Here is a 21,462-nt window from a genome sequence, read left to right as displayed (position 1 = left end):
CATCGCGAGTCAAGCGGGTGCACGCAAAGTGCGCCTCTAAAGCACCTCATTGCAACACACGTGCGCACGTGTTGCGCGGTATCAAATCCCCATACTCACCTCTACTAATTCTAAGGAGTATAAATCAGATCCTATTGAAATACTGAAAACAAAATTTATAATTTTCCAATGTGGGACAAGTTCAAAACTAGGTTTTTGTAATAGAAAAACTGATTTTTCAACCAAGTGTGGAGGTGCAATTTTTCATGTAATTGACCAATCAAACCTATTGGATTTATCCCTTATGAGATTAAAACCCAACAATCCCCCACATTGATTGATCAATTACATAGTTCTCTCTCAATCCAAACTACTATGACACAATTATGCATAAAAAAGGTGTTTACAAACTTAAACATCATATTAGTATAGTTATCTCAGAGCCTTGTCAAAGTTATTGGTGGTAAAACCTTAAACCAATTACTCTCAAGACAGACCGGAGACACCTATACACACAAAAATGTCCAGTCTCTGCAAGAGTTTCAAGTTTTGCTTAGCACTATTATGGCCATGTGCTTCTTTCCTAATTTTATGAACAATCCCAAGAGCAAACCCAAACCCTCATGAGAAGCGGCACCACTTCTATGTTCACATAGGTGAAGTTCCACTATGTGATCTGTTATTTGACACATTTCAGAACTTCATTAAGAGTTTATCTCAACATCTCATCATAACGGACAATACTATTTATGTTGTGATGGGAAATTTCTCAATGTCAGTGCTAACAGTCACATTGTTGTAACTTGTTGTTACCCATTAAACCCAATACTGATGGTTTTTCAGTTCAGGTTGGGTTACCATTACAGGTGACTAAGTAAACGGTTTTAATCTCATCTCTTTGGTTGTCATTTTTTACAATTCTCTGGCTAAACCCTTGGTAAAAGGATCAGCCAAGTTTTTACTTGACCTCACATAGGTTATATTGATGACTCCATTTTAAATCAGTTGCCTAACAAATTCATGTCCCAGACTTATATGTCTGTACTTACCATTGTAGATACCACTATAGGCCCTTGACAGAGTTGTCTCACTATCACAGTAAATGGAAATTTGATGCATAGGACTAGGCCAAAATTTTATATCCAATAATAAATTCCTAATCCATTCAGCCTCTTTTCCAACAGCCGCTAATGTTATGAATTCGGATTCCATGCCCAAGAGATCGCACCCCCACCAAGGACAAAAATCCATCCAGATGTGGACTTGTTATCTCTATTACCGGTAATCCAACTTGCATCAGTGTACCCTTATAGTACAATTGGATAATCACAATAAAACAAGTCAAGTTCCAAGGTTCTCTTGAAATACCCAAGAACTCTTCCAATTGCCTTCCAGTGCTCTGCACTGGGATTACTTGTAAACCGACTGAGTTACTTACTGCAAATGCAATATCAAGTCAGGTACATAGCATAGCATACATCAAGCTTCCTACAACACTAGCATACTCAAGTTGTGCAATTACTCTGCCAATATTTTCTACTAGCTTTATATTAGAATCACGTGGCGTGCTATATTCTTTAAACCCTAAATGCTTAAATTTCTCAAGTATTTTCTCAATATAATGTGATTGGCTTAATGCATAGCCCTTTTATACTTTTTAACTTTTATTCCCAAGATGGTATTCACTTCTCTTAAATCTTTCATCTTGAAAACAGAGGATAAGTAGTTTTTAGTTTCATTTATGCCAACCATATTTGTATCCATAATAAGCATATCATCCACATAAAGACATACAATTACTCCCTAATTTTCAATGAATTTTGAGTAGATGCATATATCAACACTATTATGTTTAAAACCAAAAACTATAATGCAATAATCAAATTTCTCATGCCACTCTTTAGGTGTTTGTTTTAATCCATATAGTGATTTAACCAGTTTACAGACTTTTTTCTCTTTTCTAGGAAGACCAAATCCTTCTGGTTGTTCCATGTAAACTTTTTCATTTAAATCATCATTTAAGAAATCAATTTTAACATCCATTGGGTGAATAGGTAAGTGATAAATAGATGCTAATGCTATGAGTGTTTAATGAAAGTTGTTCTAGCCACTGGTGCATAGGTGTCAAAGTAATCAATCCCTTTCTTTTGACTAAAACCTTTGGCTACCAACCCAGTCTTAAAAGTTTGTACAGTTCCACCAGTGTTGTATTTTCTTCTAAGCACCCATTTACATTTTATTGGTTTTCATCATGGAGGCAGATCTACTAGTACCCATGTATTATTTGACATTATTGAATCAATTTCATCATTTATAGCTTCCAAACAAAAGGCAGCATCTTTAGAGGTCATGGCCCCACTATAGGTTTTTGGATCATTTTCAATGTTTAGGACAATAGGTATCTTATTTAAAATCTTCTCTCTATCAGCCTCAATCAAAAACACAATTGACTGAGTAGATATAAAATCTGAACCTAAATGTTTCTCTGTTCTTTGCCTTTGACTTCTTCGAAGTCCTATTGTAGGTATTACAGTTGTGTCATTTTTTCTTTCAGTCTCATTATTATCAACAGGTATTGATATATGAGTTTCTCTATCATTTTCTGTGGATTCATTTTCTATAGGTTCAGAACACAGTTTATTTTCAAAGAATTCAACATCTTTAATTTCAATTATTATGTTGGACTCTAAGTCTAGAGGCCTATAGGCCATGCTATGTTCTGCATATCCAACAAACATACTTTTCTTAGCTCTAAGTCTTAATTTGGTTCTTTTAGGATCTGGACTCTATAATATGCTAAGCACCCCCACATTTTTAGATATGCTAAATTAGGCTTTCTTCCTGCCCATAATTCACACAGGCATTTGTTAATAACTTTACAAACAATTCTATTATGTAAATGACAGGCTGTTAGGAATGCTTCCCCCCCACAGGTTTAAGGGTGCATTAGCTTTTAACAACATGAAGTTTATCATTTCTGTAAGTGTTTTATTTTTCCTTTCAGCCAGGCCATTCTGTTGAGGGGTATAGGGAGCAGAACACTGATGTATTATTCCAAATTCTTCACAGAAAGAGTTAAACTATTTTTAAAGTATTCAACACTCCTATCACTTCTAAGAATTTTAATTTTCTTTTCTAGTTGATTTTCAACTTCAATCTTATATAGTTTAAACATGTCAAAGGCTTCATCCTTAGTTCTCATAAGGTCGACATAGGTGTACCTATAAAAATCTATAAATGTTATGAAGTATCTATTACTTCCTCTAGTTAATACACCATTGAGTTAACGGATGTGAGAATGGATTAGTTCTAGAAGTTGAGAATTTCTCTCAAGAACATGGAGAACATTCAGGAGAGTCAGTGTCTTTCCGAAAGTGAAGTTCAACTCTACGTTGCCTTTTCTAGCAACTTTGGCACATGTTTGATTTTCCATCTGTACCTTCTGGCCATCAGCCACTTCTTCATATGTCTTGAACAAGGACTTGTCCTTGCAAACATGGACTGTGGCGCCTGAATCAAACCACCACCTAGAAGACGATTCTGCCACGTTGACTTCAATAATCATGGCCACGAGATTGTCTTCTACCATGTTTGCAGACTTGGTTCTGCCTTTCCGATGTCGGCAGACTCGGGCATAATGCCCCTTCTTTCCACAAACATAGCAGGATCTTTTCTTATTGTTGCTCTTCTTGAAGTTCCTATCCTTCTTCTTTACTTGTAATGTAGGGTTAGTCTTCTTCGATATGTTTTCTACAAAATTGATCTTAGAGTTCAACATACCGGTTAGGGTATTATCCCCATTGTCTCTAATTCAAGACTCTTCTTCAATACGAATGTGTTGTTGAATTTGCTCCAAAGTAAGTTCTTCAGTCTTGTGCAGAAGCTTCTTCTTGTAATCCTTTCAATATGGTGAAAGTTTGGCAATGATTGCTCCCACTTGTAAAGATTCAGGAAGGATGATGAAGTCAAAGTAATCTGCAATAAGATACTTATTTGTACCTACTTTTGCACCTTGTATTTGAATTCCGGGGCCTTTCAGATTTATTTTGGAGATGTAAGTTCCTTGTAGAAGTTGTAGAGCCGGTCTGATAAAGCATTCAGTATGTGTCCTCGGCACAGAAGTGAGTCATCTTCTCGTTTTGCTCTTTCATTCTTTAGTTTCTATGAGTCTTTATCAGTGGGTTCGAGAAGTGATTGCAGATTCGGATCCAGCAGATAGTATAGCTTTAGTGTGGTCAGAAAAAAGATCATATTGTCTTGCCATCGGCTGAAATTTGCTCCGTCGAACTAGTCTAGTCGAACAAGAACTTAGTTCATCATCTTGATTGAAATCATGCTTGCTTCCGCTTCCATTGCAAATTAACGTTCTAAAATTGTTGGAGAAGATGGGGTCGCTGTAACTTTGGAGGAGAAGCTCTGAGGCGCGTCTCAAGACACTGTCTTTAGAACGTTATTTGCCCCCACTCAGTTTTACTGAGTTTGTTGTTGGGTTACAAGCAAATTCGTTCCCAGGATACAACAGAGCCTTGGATGAGAATCTGTAACCAGCAAATTTGAAAAGTCTCCAAGGAAACATTTTGTGAGACTGTAGCAAACCGGACTGAGAGAGAGAAGGGAAGTGTGGATTTCGAAATTGTGTGTTTTAGAATCTGATCCATGCTCCTTAAATAATTTGTAAAGAGGTATGATGAAAATGTGGGTGTTGGTTTAGAGAAGGCACCTTGAACAGTCACAATTTCAAACATTGTGACTATTTAAAAAGTAGTTAACAGTTGATGACTGTTAACGTTCAAAGTTCCCACGAAACACAATACAAAGTTGAACAAAAACGCTACAACCATTTCCACCGGGATTTCTTCTACTTAATATCCATGGAGAACCAATTCAAAACAAGACAAAAGATCCGTGAAAACCAGGAAACCAGAAACAAATTTCAAAGACGAGTATAAGAAAAACTTGAAGATCCAACGGAAACAAAGCAATCACTTCAAGGAAATAAGAAGATTCAGAAGGGTTTGAAAAGAAAACAGTAGTGAAAATCTGAAGAGACTTATAGAGATGATTATGACGTGATTGGATTGAAACAGTCTGAAGACGTCGATTTCAGACAAGGAAACAAACAAACAAACAATCACAGCTTTATCTGTATATATGTACTCTCTCACTTATATTACCATCATCTATACTTGTATTTATTGTTGTGTTTGTGCTTTCAACAACAAAGCCATTCTTTCTCGTCTCTCCAGGGTTTGAGCCTCGAGAACCTGAAAAAGAGCAAAGTATTCTTGAATCCACGTTCATACCCAACCACCTTGTTCGATTTTCCACATTGGTTGGGAGCCAAGAATATGGAAATCAATTGCATGTCGACAAAGAATTTGTACGTATCTTCAACTATCTGCTCATAAGTTTTAGGAGAAAAAAAAGTTTGTAATAGACACCTTGTTAAACGAAGTAGAAAGATGCGTAGTTAAATATTGGTGAGCACAACATATGAAAATAGATGATAGGTGAAAGGCAATTTTATCCTTTTACATGATATTTAACATCCATTAACGGTTTTGGGTTAATTTGAAACTTTTTGAAAATTTAGATACTACAGTGACATGTTTTAAAGTTGAGATACTAAGTTGACACTATCCAAAAAATTTAGGGTAATAAAATGAAATTTTCCACAAACTATTTAATTTGTACTTCTGATATTTCACTGCTTTCTAAATTTATTAGAAAAGTTGACCTTGTTTCTAAAACTAACAATTTTTTTCGAAAACCGAAAACAGTTCTTTTTTTGTTACTTAGATTAGAGAGAATGACGTGGACTTTCATTTAGTGTGTGTAGAACACCCCCCTCCCCACAAAAAGAAAAAAAAAGAAAGAAAACAATCACAAAATGGATTAGATGAACACAATAGCTGGTTAGAGGCTGTAAAGTCCTAACACCTTAAAATTGAACAACCAGGGGATCCAATATTTTATCACTGGGTAAGATCCAATATTTCCTCTCCCTCCAAAATAAGAACCATGGGATCCACTGTACTTGTTTGTTCAGTACTTGGTACTTGCTTTCAACTTGCATTTGTTTAGTGACAGATGTCCCATTAAAAATCTATAAATACATACAAGAGCACGTCTAATGAAACACATGACATGGAGGAGATAACAAGAGAAGGAACCAAGGAGTTTTGTTTGATGAGTTGTATGTTGAAGTGATATTTCCTAATAAAGACTTTTGTTCTTAAGGTGAATGTAAAAAGAAAATTACTTTTTTTTTTTTTGAAAAAAAAAATCTTACAATTCATCAATGGTTCAATTCCCCTACGCGAATCTATTATTGTAATTTTGTTTAAAAAATATATTAATTAAATGGAGGGGCATCATTGTAATCTTGCTAAGGATGACAAGTGTCTGAAAAGGTGGATTTTGGAGGCATTGAAAAGTCAGAATAAGTTAAGAGATGGGTAGAAGAGTGAAGGAAAGTTTTAAATAATTACCCTTATTTTTTAAAGAAAGGTAAACTTCATATCCCCCACCCAACCGCCCTATTCTTATTTTTTCCATAGGCTCAATTTGGGAATAATACAAGACTTTTCACTGCAAATATTTGTTTTTACACTCCTTCCAAACTAAGCCATGAGGGTGGGTTATCACCCATCTCCCTCAACTTTTTTTTTTTTGTGTGTGTGTCTCAGATCCCCTTCCCCCCATTGTTTCTATTTGCAAATTATTTGGATTTTCAAGATCTCTTGATTCGTTTTGAGGCTTCATTTTAATGGTTTAGATTTTTTATTTTGAAGACCAAAATTAAAATATTTTTTAATAATATTAGTGGAAGTGGATAAAATAATCCTAAAAGTGAAAGAATAAGGGCATTTCGAGGATTTGACAAGGCATGAAGGGGAGGGGGAGAATCTGACAAAAAAAAAAAAAAAAACCTTTTGGGAAAAGTATAAATACAAATATGTATATGGCAAATAGGGATGGCAACAGGAGCAGGTTTGGGGATGGTTTCATAAATTCTAGATCCTACCCACCTCCCTAAACTCCCAACCCATACCCGTCCTAAAACCCATAATGGATTGGATTTTGAGAATCCAAACCCTCCCTGCATTCAAGGGTAGGGGTGAATTGGGTTTAGAAGACACATCTAATCTAATTTCTTATTATTTCTCGTCATATATAAGCAATAAATATGTAAAATTACACAAATAAACAACAAAATTTTAATTATTTGATTAAAGCATATAGAAAACACATAAAATTCAGCACATAGTACATAAAATTCAAAATATTATTAAATTCAGCACATAGTACATAAAATTTATTATGCTTTCCAACAATATGCAAGTCGGGAAGGGTGGGGTTTAGCTTAATATTATACCTTACCCATACCCATAGGGGTTGTAGAACCTGCCCCAGTGGGAAGGGTAAGGGCAGGTATCCACCTGATATGTAGAAATTGCCATCCCTTACTGCAAATACAGATTTAGCAATACAAAATACAATGTTTTGCATGGTATATTTTTGTATTTGTACTCTTTCCAGACTGAGCCTAAGGTTGTGTTTGGTTGCAATGCAAATAAAATTGTGCCGATGCAAAACTATGGTAGTACAAATGATTTGAGTGTAAATTCTAATCTATTTTTATTTTAAATTTGAATTTATTTCGCTTGATTATAGTACCAATGAAATAAATTAAGACATGAAGCAGAGTAAAGTAAAACCTAAAATGAAATTAAATGAGAATTTTCATTTTTTCATTTGCACTCCCTATACATCTGTATTAGTGTAGATAAAATTGCATTGCAGCCAAATGCAGTCTAAGGAGTTAAGGCTCAATTTTGGAAAGACTATAAATACAGATATGTATAATAAAAATTCATACAAAATACAGGATTTTACACTCTATATACTTGTATTTATACTCCAACCAAAATGAGCCTAATTGACAAATCCCTAATCTATGGAGTTGTATATGCAGTTTATCCTTAAAAAATATTAATAATAGATTTTTAATCAAATTTATTGAAAGAAATTTTAAATAGGAAATGCAGACTAAATTAATAAATGATTGGACAAAAAAAATATTATAACACTTAAGAATTAAGCTACCGAATACATAGTCACGATTCACTCCGCTCGCAAGAGTGACTGAGATGATATCTTTGAAAGGCTCAGTTTCTTGGTTCCGAGGGCGTGCCAGGGAGATCCCCTTGCTTCTCTTCTCCCAACCAGTTCCGTAGCAGCGACGACGGCTTCTTGGGTGGCTGTTTTCCAAAGTCTAATAACTGCAATTATTTTTTTCTGGATAAAATAACTGCAATTAGTCAATTGCACCGACCAATTAGCATCGCAAATCTTGATAGTCAGATTATCGGTCATTATAAACAGAGTCACTCTTGATGTAACACACCCATTATCACGTTATATTATTGCCGTATTTGTCTTTTTCTTATATATTTTACAAATATTTCCTACATCCGATAGTATGGACTTCGCAGATTGATGTGAACCAATAACTTTGAAATTTCGATTTTCTTATGAGTTATGACATTGATCTGTTTCTCTATTCCTAAACGAAATAATTCGTTTCTTTTCTCTTCCATACGAACCAAGTTTAAATGAAAATCTTTCTCCTTTCGACCCCACGCAGAAGAAAATTTTAGCACCGGATGATACAAATTTGCACCGATGTTTTTATTACCACATTGGAAGCAACCTGGGGAACGATTCAATTTGAACCCCAAGTATTGAATAGAAAGGACAATTAATTTATTTGCGAGGCGTTCCCTCAATTGTTGATTGATGGTGATCAATTTGAGAGTGTCAAGACCTGCGACTGGAGCCGACCTTATGTCGACGTCCATGTCCATTTTCCATCAGCCCAACCCAGTTGGGAGTTCATACTTTTTATTTGTCTCGCATTTTGGCGGTATTGATATATTATTTGTTAGAGAATATTAATTTTTTCAATTATCTCAATTTACAGCTTAAATGGTTCTTTGAGATGGTATTAGAGTCACTTTGATCAAATGGTTTAGTGTTTAATCCTCATTACCCCATTATGATTAATTAAATCTCAGCACAAGGGATGTTTTGCAATATGGCTGATTTTGTTTTGATTTGTCTTTAGAATTACCACATTAGCAAAAAACAAAAAATATGTTCTTGAATTATATTTTTGTTTTCAAAGGAAAAAAACAAAAAAAAAAGTGGTTTTGGTTAAAAAACAATACATATGTAAGTACATATTGTTTATTATGACTCTAAAGGCAATGAAAGTTCCTAACCAAAGCCACATAAACGCTCACGGTGAGACACAAGCCAACGAACACTTGCAACAAGTTTACGACTCAATATGAACTTGTGATGAGCTCAAAGCCATCGCAAACTTGCAATGAGCTCATCAAAGCCATTGCAAACTTGCGATGAGCTCAAAGCCATCACGAACCTGTGATGAGTTCAAAGCCAACAAGACATCTAGTAGGATTAAGTAGGACATGTCAAACTAGCCCTGGTGCTACCCACGCCACGTCAATATAGGATACCCACAAAAAGAAATAGCACACATATATTATGAAAATCCTCAGACGAAAGGAAGCCTTGTTCTGGAGATATTTCATATGACACGTAACAAATTTTTAACAATGTCTCCCGATAATCACGGGATCTCTTCCTATAAAAGGAGGCATGAATCATAACAAACACACGACTTTGTCAATAGAAGTTTGTACCCTACCCTTGTTCCCAACCTTCCTTCATCCTTCAAGGAGACCACCACACTCAGCCTTACCATACCACTCACAACATGTTTTTGAAACAAACAAAATATTAGATTTTTAAAACAAAAACAAGTTTTCTAATATATAATTAAGGGAACACAATGTTAGATAATCATATGAAAACATGATTTTGAATCCGCATTCAATAACATGGTTTTGGTTTCAGTTTTAAAAAACCAAAACACATATAGCCAAGAACATGTTTTCTGTAATTTGCTTTCAAATTAACAAGATGGTTTGGTTTTAAAATTCACATTGTAAAACGCTCCCTTGTATGGTCAAATTAGTGCATCTCTGTTGGCTATTAATTGTGAATGTTTAGTTCAACTATATTTCGTGTATTCAACAATATTGGCTACATATTAAATTCATATCTCAACCAATAAATTAAAGTCTGATTACATGTTATTGGTTAAATTTTCACAAAATATATTTTCACATTCGAGAAGGTTTGGTGTGTATATGAATTTTCAAGTATACACATTCATTTGAAGGACACATGGTATCAGACACGCCGCACGCGCATTGTGATCTCCAATCAAGGTTTTTAAAATCAACCAAGAGAACGAAATGGTCAGGGGTCCAGTTCTCAGATCGAATGGTTTGATTTTTCGAATCAAAACGATCATTCCATTATGATAAAAAAATAAAAAATAATGGTTAAAACCGTTTGAACGATTAATCGTCTGAATCAGTGATTTACTGACCAAAATCAACAATTTTTTAAAAAATCTGATTTTAGGGAAAAACAAATCTGATCACTTGACCGGTTCCCAATTTTTTCGGTCCAACCATCCGGTCTGGTCGGATTATGAAAACGATGGTTCCAAAGAATGGTATCCATTAATTTTGTGGATTTTGGCTTTCTCTCGTGTCGGAAAAGGCTATTAATTTAATGAATAGACATTACGGAGAAACTGGGGTTGACCAAGCCCTGCCTTAGAACACAACTTTGTCGTTACATATACTTCTCATGGTTTATCGGTAATAACTTCATTTAACATGTCTAAAATGATCATTTAAAATAAGGGACCCATAAGATATTTCGACAAGTGTGAGCAGGAAGAGTTATGGTCAATAGGCTAAAATTTTGTAACTTATAAATAAGGTCTCGCTTGGTCAGACAACTCAGACCCAAATAAAGCCCAATTGATCGGCACTGGCCATCACTGGGTTCATTCATGTTTGGGATCAGGTCTATCCTGATCCATTAACCGGAAGTATAGAGTCAAATTGAAACGGTTAAATTTTCACGAAGGCTCAGTTTAAAAGGAGTACAAAAACAAATATACAAATACGTAGAATGCAAAAGCCATTTCAGGGTGGATAAAGATTGGTTGAGTTTCAATAACAAATAGAAGGGAAACCTAATTACCACCCTCGAACTAAAGGCATACATGGCCGTTGACAATTTTTTGCAGAATTAATCTTCCATTCAGTTAGAGGTTACTAGAGACCAAGACAGCACATGAGTTGATGATCAAAACCATAGAAAATGTCAACCATGAGAAACCTCCAATACTCGGTTCTACATCTTGTGACACGCTTGCAGTTGTCTTTCCAACTACATTTGACGCAGCTAGGTCCTTAAGCTACTAGCTAGGACTTTCTGTGAATGCACATAAGTGTTTTCAACTTGTCGGCTGAACCAGTGCTAGAATTTCTTAATTTCCAAAAAAAAAAAATTATTTTCATCATTTGCAAAAAAAAAAACTATTCTTATTAATTACACTTTATATATATATATATATAGTTTTTAATTTTAATGATGAAAATTTGTTCAATGTTGCTCAAAAGTTTTTTTTCTTGTATTTTTATCTAATCTTCATAATTTTTTTTTTTAATTATGATATCATGGTTTGATTTATTTAGCCTAAATGGTTGAACACTTGAATCATTAAGTTATGTTTGATTTAAAGGAAAAAGTAGAGAAAGACAAGGAAACCTTTACAAACTTTATATAGATTTTCATACATTTCCCTTTCTTTCCCTATCTTTTCCTTCAAACCAAACATAACCTTAATGTATATGTTAATTTCATTTTTTGGGTTATTTTTAAAAATACCGATTTTCCTCTCCTACTGTGAATTTGTGATGGACAACAACGTTTTAGGCCAATGCATCTCTCTCTCTCTCTCTTGAATGTATTGAATGTATTGAATGTATTGAATGTATTGGTGGGGGATGGAGATGGGGAAGTAGGTAAAAAAGAAAGAAAGACAAACTTGTTGAGAGATTAATTAGTTGTTAAGAGAAAGAATATGATCAGCTAATGGCTATGGACGGCTTTGCCTGCTATTTCATTGACTAGTCTAGCTAGTTCTAGTATTATTATTATTATTAAAACTAGGATAAACAAAACAAAGCAAGGGACAAAAATGTCCACAACGTGCTATCTTCCAAAAGCACGCGCCCACGCTTCCTTGAGCTCTCAACTTCTCAACGCTGTCCTGGTCCCATATCCAACTCGCATCCTAGCCGAGTAGTCTCTCTCTCTTCACAAATCACGACGGTACTTATTTTCCCCTCCTCTTTGTTTTTTCTTTTCTTTTTTTTTTTCTCCATATTTCATTTGACTGGTGGGGGTTTGCACTTTGCCGGGTTGTAAACAGACCGTTGTGCGCATCTAGATTCTAGAGTAGATAGTGGACACCCTTCCAAGTCAACATTCATATTCGAAAGGAGAACGGGTTGCTCTGCAACTTCGGTTCTCATAAGCTGTATCCAATCATTCCAAGCCATAGCCCAAAGGTAGTCTACATCTTCCCATACAAGGAAGTTTAAAATCTAACTTTTCATACTTTTACCCACTAATCTTTGATGGTAGGATAGTTCATGGAAGAAAACTTCTTCTCCTGACTTTTTAAGCTTTAGGTTTCGTTTGGTTTATGGGATGGGAATGTATTCCCTTTTTCTCTCATTTGTTTTGAGGGAAATAGATGAATGGGATGAGAAAAATGTAGGATGTCAATTTCAAAACCATGGAATCGGGGTCGCATCAAAACCGTGCAATCACGATAGAAAAAACTCGAGAAACCATTGTTATCATTGAACTGACTATTACTGGCCTTCTTCTTCACCAGATGCTGGCAAAGAACTAGTGCGAGGGGCAGCGGCGATCTGCAACGATCTCCCTCTATCTTCCTCTTCTCTCTTCTCCCTCACCTTCTTCTTCTTCTTCCTATTCTTCCTGGCTTCCTCTCTTTCTCTTCTCTCTTCTGTGAGGTGCAATTGTGATTTGCAAAGGGCAGCGGCAATATGCGAGGGATCTACGGGGTTAGGGATCTACAAGGGCAACGGTGATCTGTGAGGGGCAGTGGCGATATGCGAGGGATCTACGAGGGGCAACGACAATATGCGAGGGATCTGCGGGGTTAGGGATCTACATGGGGTAGTGGCGATCTACGAGGGATCTACGAGGGGCAGCAGCAATCTTCACCAGATACTTTCTCGACACTCCTATCTCTCTCTCATTCCCTCATTTTCCCTCTCTTTCTTTGATCGCCAAAGTAGTCATGGAGCTCTGTTCTTCATCTTACATGAATCCGACGAAGAACTAGCTCATAACAGTGTTTTTCTTATTATTTTTCCATATGTAAAACCAAACAATCGAAATGTAAATTTTTACACTTTCCCATCGCACACAAATCTTCTCACAAACCAAACAGAGCTTTAGTATTTTCTTCGGTCATTGTTGGGTGTAGACCCTTTTAGATTTTAGTTTTCTTTCTAGTATTACAACTTTAGTCAGAGCTAAACGAAAATCAATCTCAATATTTGTAATATAACTGCTTATGATATCTTCTTTGATCTTATTAAGGTGTTATATGGGAATCAAAGGTAAGAAAAAGAAAAGTTTATCAGGTAAGGCTCAACCAGTGACTAAAGTTTCATTGGTTGAGAAAACTCACGGCTGCTATGAGAGTGAAGCGCAATAAACCCGACCCGTGAACAGCCCTACTCCGGATATTATTCCATGCCTTACTTTCGGTTTTCACGAGTCGGTTACTCTTACATATGCAAAACAAACCGCCGGATTCAGGTGCTCAGGTATAACCACTTTGCGAGTTGCGAATAGCATTAACATTCAACAACCAGAGCCGCTTAAATCTTGATATCTGGTTGGCCCCATTACTGATGTCATGAAGCTTTGATCTAACGTTCAATATAAGGCCACCGCAATCTTTGTTTTATTCTAGTGGTCAATAGGCAATAGCTACCTAGGATTCCCCCCTCCCTCTCTCCCATCTACAAATCTAATAGATGTAAGAGTTGTATGAGCCCCACGTGGGGTTCCTCCTCATTATATTGTGGAACCTCACTGTGTGCACGTGAAAATTGCAGTACCCGATCTTCTTCGGAGTCATCGGTCATCTCGTCTTTGTTCATCAGAATTTGGTCACTTTCCGAGTCACGTGAGTCAGTAGTCACTCTTGGGTCCCATGCACATGCGGCAGTGGCACAACCAAGTTGGCGAGTTCCGGTTTCAACTTTCCCCGCTGGACCCGAAGGTCCCCATATGTCTCCCTGTACGGTCACTCCAGTCCAAATGACACAGTGCATCCGACTCCGACGGTCGTTCAGATCTGCGCCCTACGCAAGGGCGCCCCACAACATTTTACAGCTCATCTCCGCCTTCTATTCGAATCATCTCTCGGTGATGACATCATCAGGTCATCAGCAGATGTTCCAATACACGGTGAGAATGCACTGTGGAACATTCTGTGGCGCCCTCTTGTGGGGCGCAGGTGTAAACTCCGTTTCCCCACCTACTCACTAATCAGCGAGCAGCGACTGTCCGATGACCGATCTCTATAGAGAGAGGATCTAGGGTGGGTCCTACTATAGATAGGTACTCAGGAGTCATGAGATGAGACCCATCACCTAAATTGAATGAGACTCCAGCATGGCGTTAACAACGACCACAGGCCTGCAGGCCCTATAACTATAGACAACACTGGCCCACCGGCCCATTGCCACCATGGCTATTGCCTAAGAGACTGTTAGAAGTTAGGACAAGATTTTCTTAACATTAATTCTTAGACCCCCTTCAAAATGTTAAACATTTATTTATTACAATTTGTGATAGAAAACGATACAAGCACTTGATTCTATTAACTATTATCAACAGAAAAAAAAAAAAAAAAGACCTTACTGAAAACAAAACCCTTCAAGATTTTCTTCTTTTTCTTTTTTTTTTCTTTTTCTTTTTTTTTGTGGGGGGATGGGGGGGAGGAGAGAAAACTCTATCCAGTGTGCAATCAAATGCCTAACATTTTATAATAGGACACTTCAAACAAACAAAATCAGCACTGCATCTAGACGTCCCTCAATAAATCATAACATACATTTTTTGAGAATATATTCTTCCCTAGTTTTGGATGCATATGTTGAAAAGTGTACTTATTTGTGACATATTTAATATTTATCAATTAATAACTGATGCACAAAGTATTATAAGGGATGAGATGGCTATTTTAGTAGAAAGAAATGGACCGGCTCTTCTAATACTTAAGGAATAAGATATATTGGAGAATTTGGAACCCATTTAGTTCTTCCAAATATCAGTAGTTATTATGAATTATTTATTTCCTAAATATTAACCATAAGGGATATTTTGGTATGATAAAGGAAAAAAGTTCATTGACGTGTAGTTAATAAAAGGATTTACTACAAAAGGATGATTATAACAAAAGAAAAGAAGTTTTAGAAAGTACTGGTTTCATTGGAGTGGAATTATAAATGAAAAAGCTTCAGGGTGGTGATTAAATGCCGGATGAATTCTTGAGTTTTGCTAGAATTCTGGGTGAATCAATTTCAGGATAATTTTAGTTAAAAAAAAAGAAATATAATGCTTATATTTTAAAGGATAGAATAGATAATAACCAAGATATTTGGTCACAGCAGTCTATTAATATACTTTCAACTAAAATATATTATGCAATTAAATATGGTAGTTAACAGAAAAAAAAAAAAGTTACTTAAGAGAAAAATGTTAATACAAAAATAAACCATTGATTTTCAAAAAATAAAACCAAAATCTATTTAGTTTGGTTAAATCATGTTGAATTTGTTGAAGCCAGCCCAAATTACACATGGATGATGGGCCGAGGTCAGGTAATCCGCCCCTGGCACAACAATATTATAATTTTATTAGGGATCATTCGATAATGGCTGAAGTTCAGACTTATGATCTTGTATTTCAGTAATTAAAATAATTAAATAATAAAGTTTTCAAGGATGTGATAATCTATTCAATTTCAGTTTCAGGTTCAGCCATTGAGGAGCCCACAACCTCCCTAAAAACTTGTTGGGCTGGGACCCAGGACACATGGATAGATTTGGGCCCCCATACATATTTTAAGCATAAGTTCCCATCATTGAATGGGTTTTACCTGTAGACTGCCTGGGCCGAGTGCCAAATGTAGAAGACGGTAACCAACTATCCTCGTATTTTAACTCCAACTGACAGGACAAAATGGAAAAAGTTGCTCGCAGAGTTATCACTTATAAGAATATCTCACGACGGATAATGCTCACATCAGATGGTTAAAGATTGTCTCTTTACGTTGACTGGACTGGACGTTGGATTTTAATTCTTGAAACATGGAAGTATTGTACAGGTGGGAGGTTACGGAGGGCCTGGACCTGTCTAACAGTAAATAAACTTTGGTCTTTTTAAGTACAGTAGCTTTAGGTTTAATAGAAAGTTGGTTAGGTTTGGGTTGATAAATTTGGATTTTGATATTAGTTTCGTTCTAGTCCAAGGTCAATGATTAGGGTTGATCTTAGATTGGACCTTAATCAGATTCAACCAATCGGAGAGGGTCAAAAAGGGGTTTAAAAATATTGAAGATGAAATAGAGGGATTTAATGGTGGAGAGGAGATGTTATAAACATTGATTATTTAAGTTAGAAAGAGAGATATGAAAATAATTCTATTAGATAAGAGTAATGATGGATTTTAGTAAAGAAAATCAAGAGAGTTTTTATGAGTAGACAAATTTGTACCTTGAGATTTATGAGACTTTATGGTGAGAGATTAATTAAGATGCTTAATTTAAAAGTTTTGCTCCTCATCTTTTAGTAAATTTTTTAATTTTTCGCATGTACCAAGGAGAGAAGGGAGGATTTGCTGTGAGGCTTGTGGTGAGAGACCTTTCATCTTCCTACACTCCTCTTTCTTATATAGATATAGATAAGAACATTATAAGTAGAAGGTGAGGGATCCACTTCCTATTTTGTTTTCTTTAGGCCATGTTTGAGAGGAGACCAAATCAGCCCCCCACAATATCCCACAGCACATCCCTGCTGTGTATTGGGAATATCTCCCGATAAATGATGATGTCGTCACTGGGAGATGCTCTCATTACACGGCGGAGATGTGCTGTGGGATGTTGTGGGGGGCTGATTTGAACTCGTTTGGGTGTGCTTAAAAAATAAGTGCTTATTTGGGAAATAAGTCCGAATAAATGGTTATTTTAAAAATAATGGCTTATTTTTATACTCAAATTTCCAGTTTTTTTGAAGTGCTTATACAATAAACTCTAAAGTCTTCTTTCCTTATCATTTCATATATTATAAAAATAAAAGGTATGTGGAATGTGGTGTAGGTGTTATTCTCTTATTTGGCTCAAAGGTTTCATTCCCAATTATATATGTACAGGAATTAGATATTGGATTGGTCTGATTCTGATATGTATGCCACATTAGTCAGAAAGATAGGTGGTGCGGATCTTATCTCGATTGGCCTGGTACCTCTATAATTGTAGACAATTTTGTTAATTAATTCTTTGTGGACTTAATCTAAATCTATATATAAAGTCAGTCTGTGGTCTCTAGACTGATTGTTATGGGACATTAATCTAAAATAAGCCTTTCTTGACTTTATCTGCAACCTTTAAAAGTTTCTTCTAACTTTTAATTAGTTGCCTCCAAGGGTCCCCTAGTTATAAGACAGTCTGGCAAATTGACAAACTGAATATGCAAAATTACTTTTCTACCCATTATATAACTCTTTAATATATAATTTTTTGGTAAAGAAGATGCATGCATTGATTGAGCTTAAAAAAAAAAAAAAAACTGTTAGAGTTTACAAACGTCAATGAGAAAGCAGGGGACGGAAATACACCATTCCCCATCTCTCTGCTTATCATATGCTTCCAAATTAAGGACCCTGAATATATGTAGGACTTCTGAATAAACTAATCACTAAAGAACAGATCAAACGGTGCCAGTTCAATTAATGATCCTTTAGAGATAAAGGGACTATATGATCCTAGCTAGCTTAGTACCTTAGTCGTACAACCAGTTGTAGAGAAGGAAGAGAGAGATTGGTTAAATGTGGCATAGGGTCGTCTAATTATTCCTAGCTAATAAGTAATTTGAAGAATCAAGTTTCTACCATATCCAAAAATTAATATTATTTAGTATTTACCTTTGAAGTTTCAAAACAAATCAAAGCCCCTGTGTATATACAATGAGATGTGGACATTATTTTTCCAAAACACATGTGGAGAGGACCTACAACTGTCTCATTCACAGAGCTCAGCCCAGGCCACACATGTCCGGATCTGATTGTTGGTACAGCACAGATGATCCACACTCCTAGACCAAGGCCCCCTGATAACAAGGGTGCTTATTATTCCACTGGTACTGTGGTACTACTACTGAGTACTGCTGCAGGCAAAAGAGAGAGAGAGAGAGAGAGAGAGAGAAAGAGAGAGTATTTGAAGGAGTATGTATGGAGGTGAAGCTGGATCAGTATACCGAATTAAAGAGTAAGACACAATACATGAGCTTAAAAAGCACATGACCAAAACAGAAACAGCCAATTTGATTGATAAAGAAAGTGCAATGAATATCGTGATAAAAATCTGAGGCTCAAATCAATTTGGTTTTAGATGAGTCGTGCATTGTCCCATTCAATCACTGGCACTGCCTCTCCCAGTCTGAGACGCGGTAAAACCAAAATTAAATCTGACTCCAGAACTTGTATGAGTGAAAGAAAGAAAGAAGCGTTACTTTTTATTTCATGTACCATGCCGTTGACTGGGCTCTGCAGCCTGCCCAACCAGAAAAGAAAATTATACAAAAGAATAAAATAATAGGTGGTGGTAGTACGTAGTCAAGCTTGTTAAAAGCTCTTTTATCTTTAAAACTGCCAGCACCCCCGATTCCGTCTCTCCGGCCAGGAAATATACATACTAAGGGGTAAGGAGCTCTGTTTTGAGTGATTTCCACTCCACCGGGCACCGGATATATTATCATCTCTCAGTGAGAGCTAATTAAGCTACTAACCATGGGACGAGCTCCTTGCTGCGACAAAGCCAATGTTAAGAGAGGCCCATGGTCCCCTGAAGAAGATACTGCTCTCAAGAACTACGTTGAGAAATATGGCACTGGTGGTAACTGGATCGCTTTACCCCAGAAAGCAGGTCTCTCTCTCTCTCTCTCTCTCTCTCTCTCTCTCTCTCTCATGCTTTCAATCCATTTCATCAATTTCATCCTTTCCCATTTCAAAACGACATCAACTAATGCTTTTCTCTTCTCTGTATCCTAAATCAAGCTTTGCTTACACACTTCACAATCTTCCCCCTTCTCACTAACATGGAATGGCAATGGTGTTCTGTTTTCGATCCGTTTCTTAATTTACACACTTCTCATGCTCCCGGTTCTTGATTTCTCTATTTTTCTCTCCAACATCCACCGAGGGCGTTTTGTTCTATTTTCCTAAAGCAAATTGACTCAATTCCTATTACCCAAATTGCATTTTTTCCTTTTTTCTTTCTGAAATCTTCATTTTACTTGTGCAATTTATTCTAAAGCGTAAATCCATTTCATTATTTTTGCGATTTATTTTATCTTGCTTAATTTAGTTTCTTCCACTGAAAAAAAAAAAAAACATAGGGTGGGTTTATATATAATCATGAGTTGCATTGATCCGATTTTCCGAAACCCAGTTCTTAGTTTGCATTGGTCTCTTCCGATTTTCTCCGAGTATCTAGAATTTAATTTGTGTTTCATCCAATCCTCCCTATCAATTTCACAAATGTTGTTTTCTTGTCTCTCCAAAATAGATTGCTTTCTTTCATTTTGTTTCGTTCCAGTTTTTACTTAAAGGATCTCATTTCCTATTTCAGGCCTTAGACGTTGTGGCAAGAGCTGCCGTTTGAGATGGCTCAATTATCTCAGACCAGACATCAAACATGGAGGTTTTACTGAAGAGGAAGATGACATAATATGTACTCTCTACAATAGCATAGGAAGCAGGCATGTTAAATCAAGTCTTCTTTTCTCAAAAAAAAAAAAAAAAATTATTGTTACTTTCTTTCTCTTGTAGCATTGTTTAAAAAAATTTTACTTGTAGTTAGTGAAATTGAATTTATCTATTTGTTTATTTATTCTCCTCTGTGTTTGGCTTAATTAGGTGGTCTGTGATAGCCTCCCAACTGCCCGGAAGAACAGACAACGATGTGAAGAATTACTGGAATACCAAGTTGAAGAAGAAGTGGCTGGCAAAGAAGAACGGCCTCAACAGCAACAGCAGCAACACAACCACCGTCAATAGCAATAAAGCCAATAATAACAACATAGACTTCAGTTCCACACCTTCTTCTTCTACTTGTCTAACTACTAAAACCGAAACTTTCGGTTATGACTTCTCCACTTTTCTCAGCACAAGCTCTACAACAGTACTGCCTTTTTCGACTGGAGGTGGGTTAGTACACGACGTGAACTCCAACAGAATGGTTCCCGACCCAACCCACTTGTCTCTGCCGGCGGGACTCATGGAACCATCGGAATTAGGAACCAGCAGAAACAACAGTTACAGTGTTACATCATCTCAAGATGTTTCTGGTCTTTCAGCCTCACCGTCTGTGGGCATGGAGAGCGGCTACGGCACATGGTCCGGCAATGGCGGTGGTGATGATCAGTATGGGTTGTTTATGGATTTTGGGTCATCTCCGTATCATCTTCTCGATGGATTTGGATTTCAAGAGAAATACAATGTCGACGAAGCAACTCCATATTTAGCCAACTCTACATATACAAATTTATTGGCTACAGTTTATGAGACAAAAACCCAAGGGCTGTATCAAAGTGTTTCATTGAAATAGTTGAAAAGGACAAACATCGAAAGATCATCAAACACACAGCATAGTAGTTTTTTTTTATTTTTAGATGTGTTTTGTTAGTAGGATCTTGATTGTGTTGATAGTTAGAAGACATTATTATGTAAATGACATTTAAATCATGAATGGAACTGGATTTTGCTTTTAGGCAATATAGATAAAGTTCATCAGTACTTGTGGGTTTTCTTTTGCATAATGTTTTCATGGTGGAAGCTGATATATAGTATTTTGTTTCTGGGTCTGGATTAGCCCTTATTTTTTAATTTGTTAATAGATAAATTTTGGTGAATAATGCATAAATGAAGAGGATAGATGCGCTCAGCAAAACTGTTTTCTTGTGGCTGGTCAGTGGTCACTGGTCACGGAAGTTGCATGGGACGGCCAATTCAAAGCTGAAGTAGACGTCCCCAACAGACGCTAACCCATAACCACAAAGGTATGTGGCGTTTCTTAGAAACTTCGCCCAAATGGTCATCATGAGCACATTTTCTATACATACATACAAAAAGAAACAGGAATTAATTATGTTTTTCTCTAAGGCTATGTTTGGTTTGGTAGAAAATAAGAGT

At 36.3% G+C, this 21,462-nt stretch overlaps 1 protein-coding gene across 1 annotated transcript; it reads left to right on the top strand.

Annotated features, from left to right (window-relative positions):
* The first annotated feature begins 18,760 nt into the window (after positions 1 to 18,760).
* Positions 18,761 to 21,066, top strand: LOC148842447 (uncharacterized). Its single transcript, XM_088956973.1, has 3 exons — positions 18,761 to 19,195; positions 19,901 to 20,030; positions 20,188 to 21,066. Exons 1-3 carry the CDS (start codon positions 19,060 to 19,062, stop codon positions 20,876 to 20,878), a joined length of 957 nt encoding a protein of 318 aa, XP_088813099.1. The 5' UTR covers positions 18,761 to 19,059; the 3' UTR covers positions 20,879 to 21,066.
* The last annotated feature ends 396 nt before the right edge of the window (positions 21,067 to 21,462 follow it).

This window comes from Nelumbo lutea, chromosome 8 (genome assembly GCF_056320005.1).
Source record: "Nelumbo lutea isolate HS-2025 chromosome 8, American lotus-T2T, whole genome shotgun sequence".
Lineage (NCBI taxonomy): Eukaryota > Viridiplantae > Streptophyta > Magnoliopsida > Proteales > Nelumbonaceae > Nelumbo > Nelumbo lutea.
The sequence above is the reverse complement of the archived record's forward strand: the minus strand, read 5'-3'. Positions and strand labels throughout refer to the sequence as shown.

What these genes read in the sequence shown, in the direction of transcription:
- LOC148842447 (XM_088956973.1), top strand. Translation starts at nt 19,060, where the DNA reads ATGGGACGAGCTCCTTGCTGCGACAAAGCCAATGTTAAGAGAGGCCCA. An exon ending in CGCTTTACCCCAGAAAGCAG is followed by an intron (nt 19,196 to 19,900) that starts GTCTCTCTCTCT and finishes TTCCTATTTCAG; the next exon opens with GCCTTAGACGTTGTGGCAAG. An exon ending in TACAATAGCATAGGAAGCAG is followed by an intron (nt 20,031 to 20,187) that starts GCATGTTAAATC and finishes TGGCTTAATTAG; the next exon opens with GTGGTCTGTGATAGCCTCCC.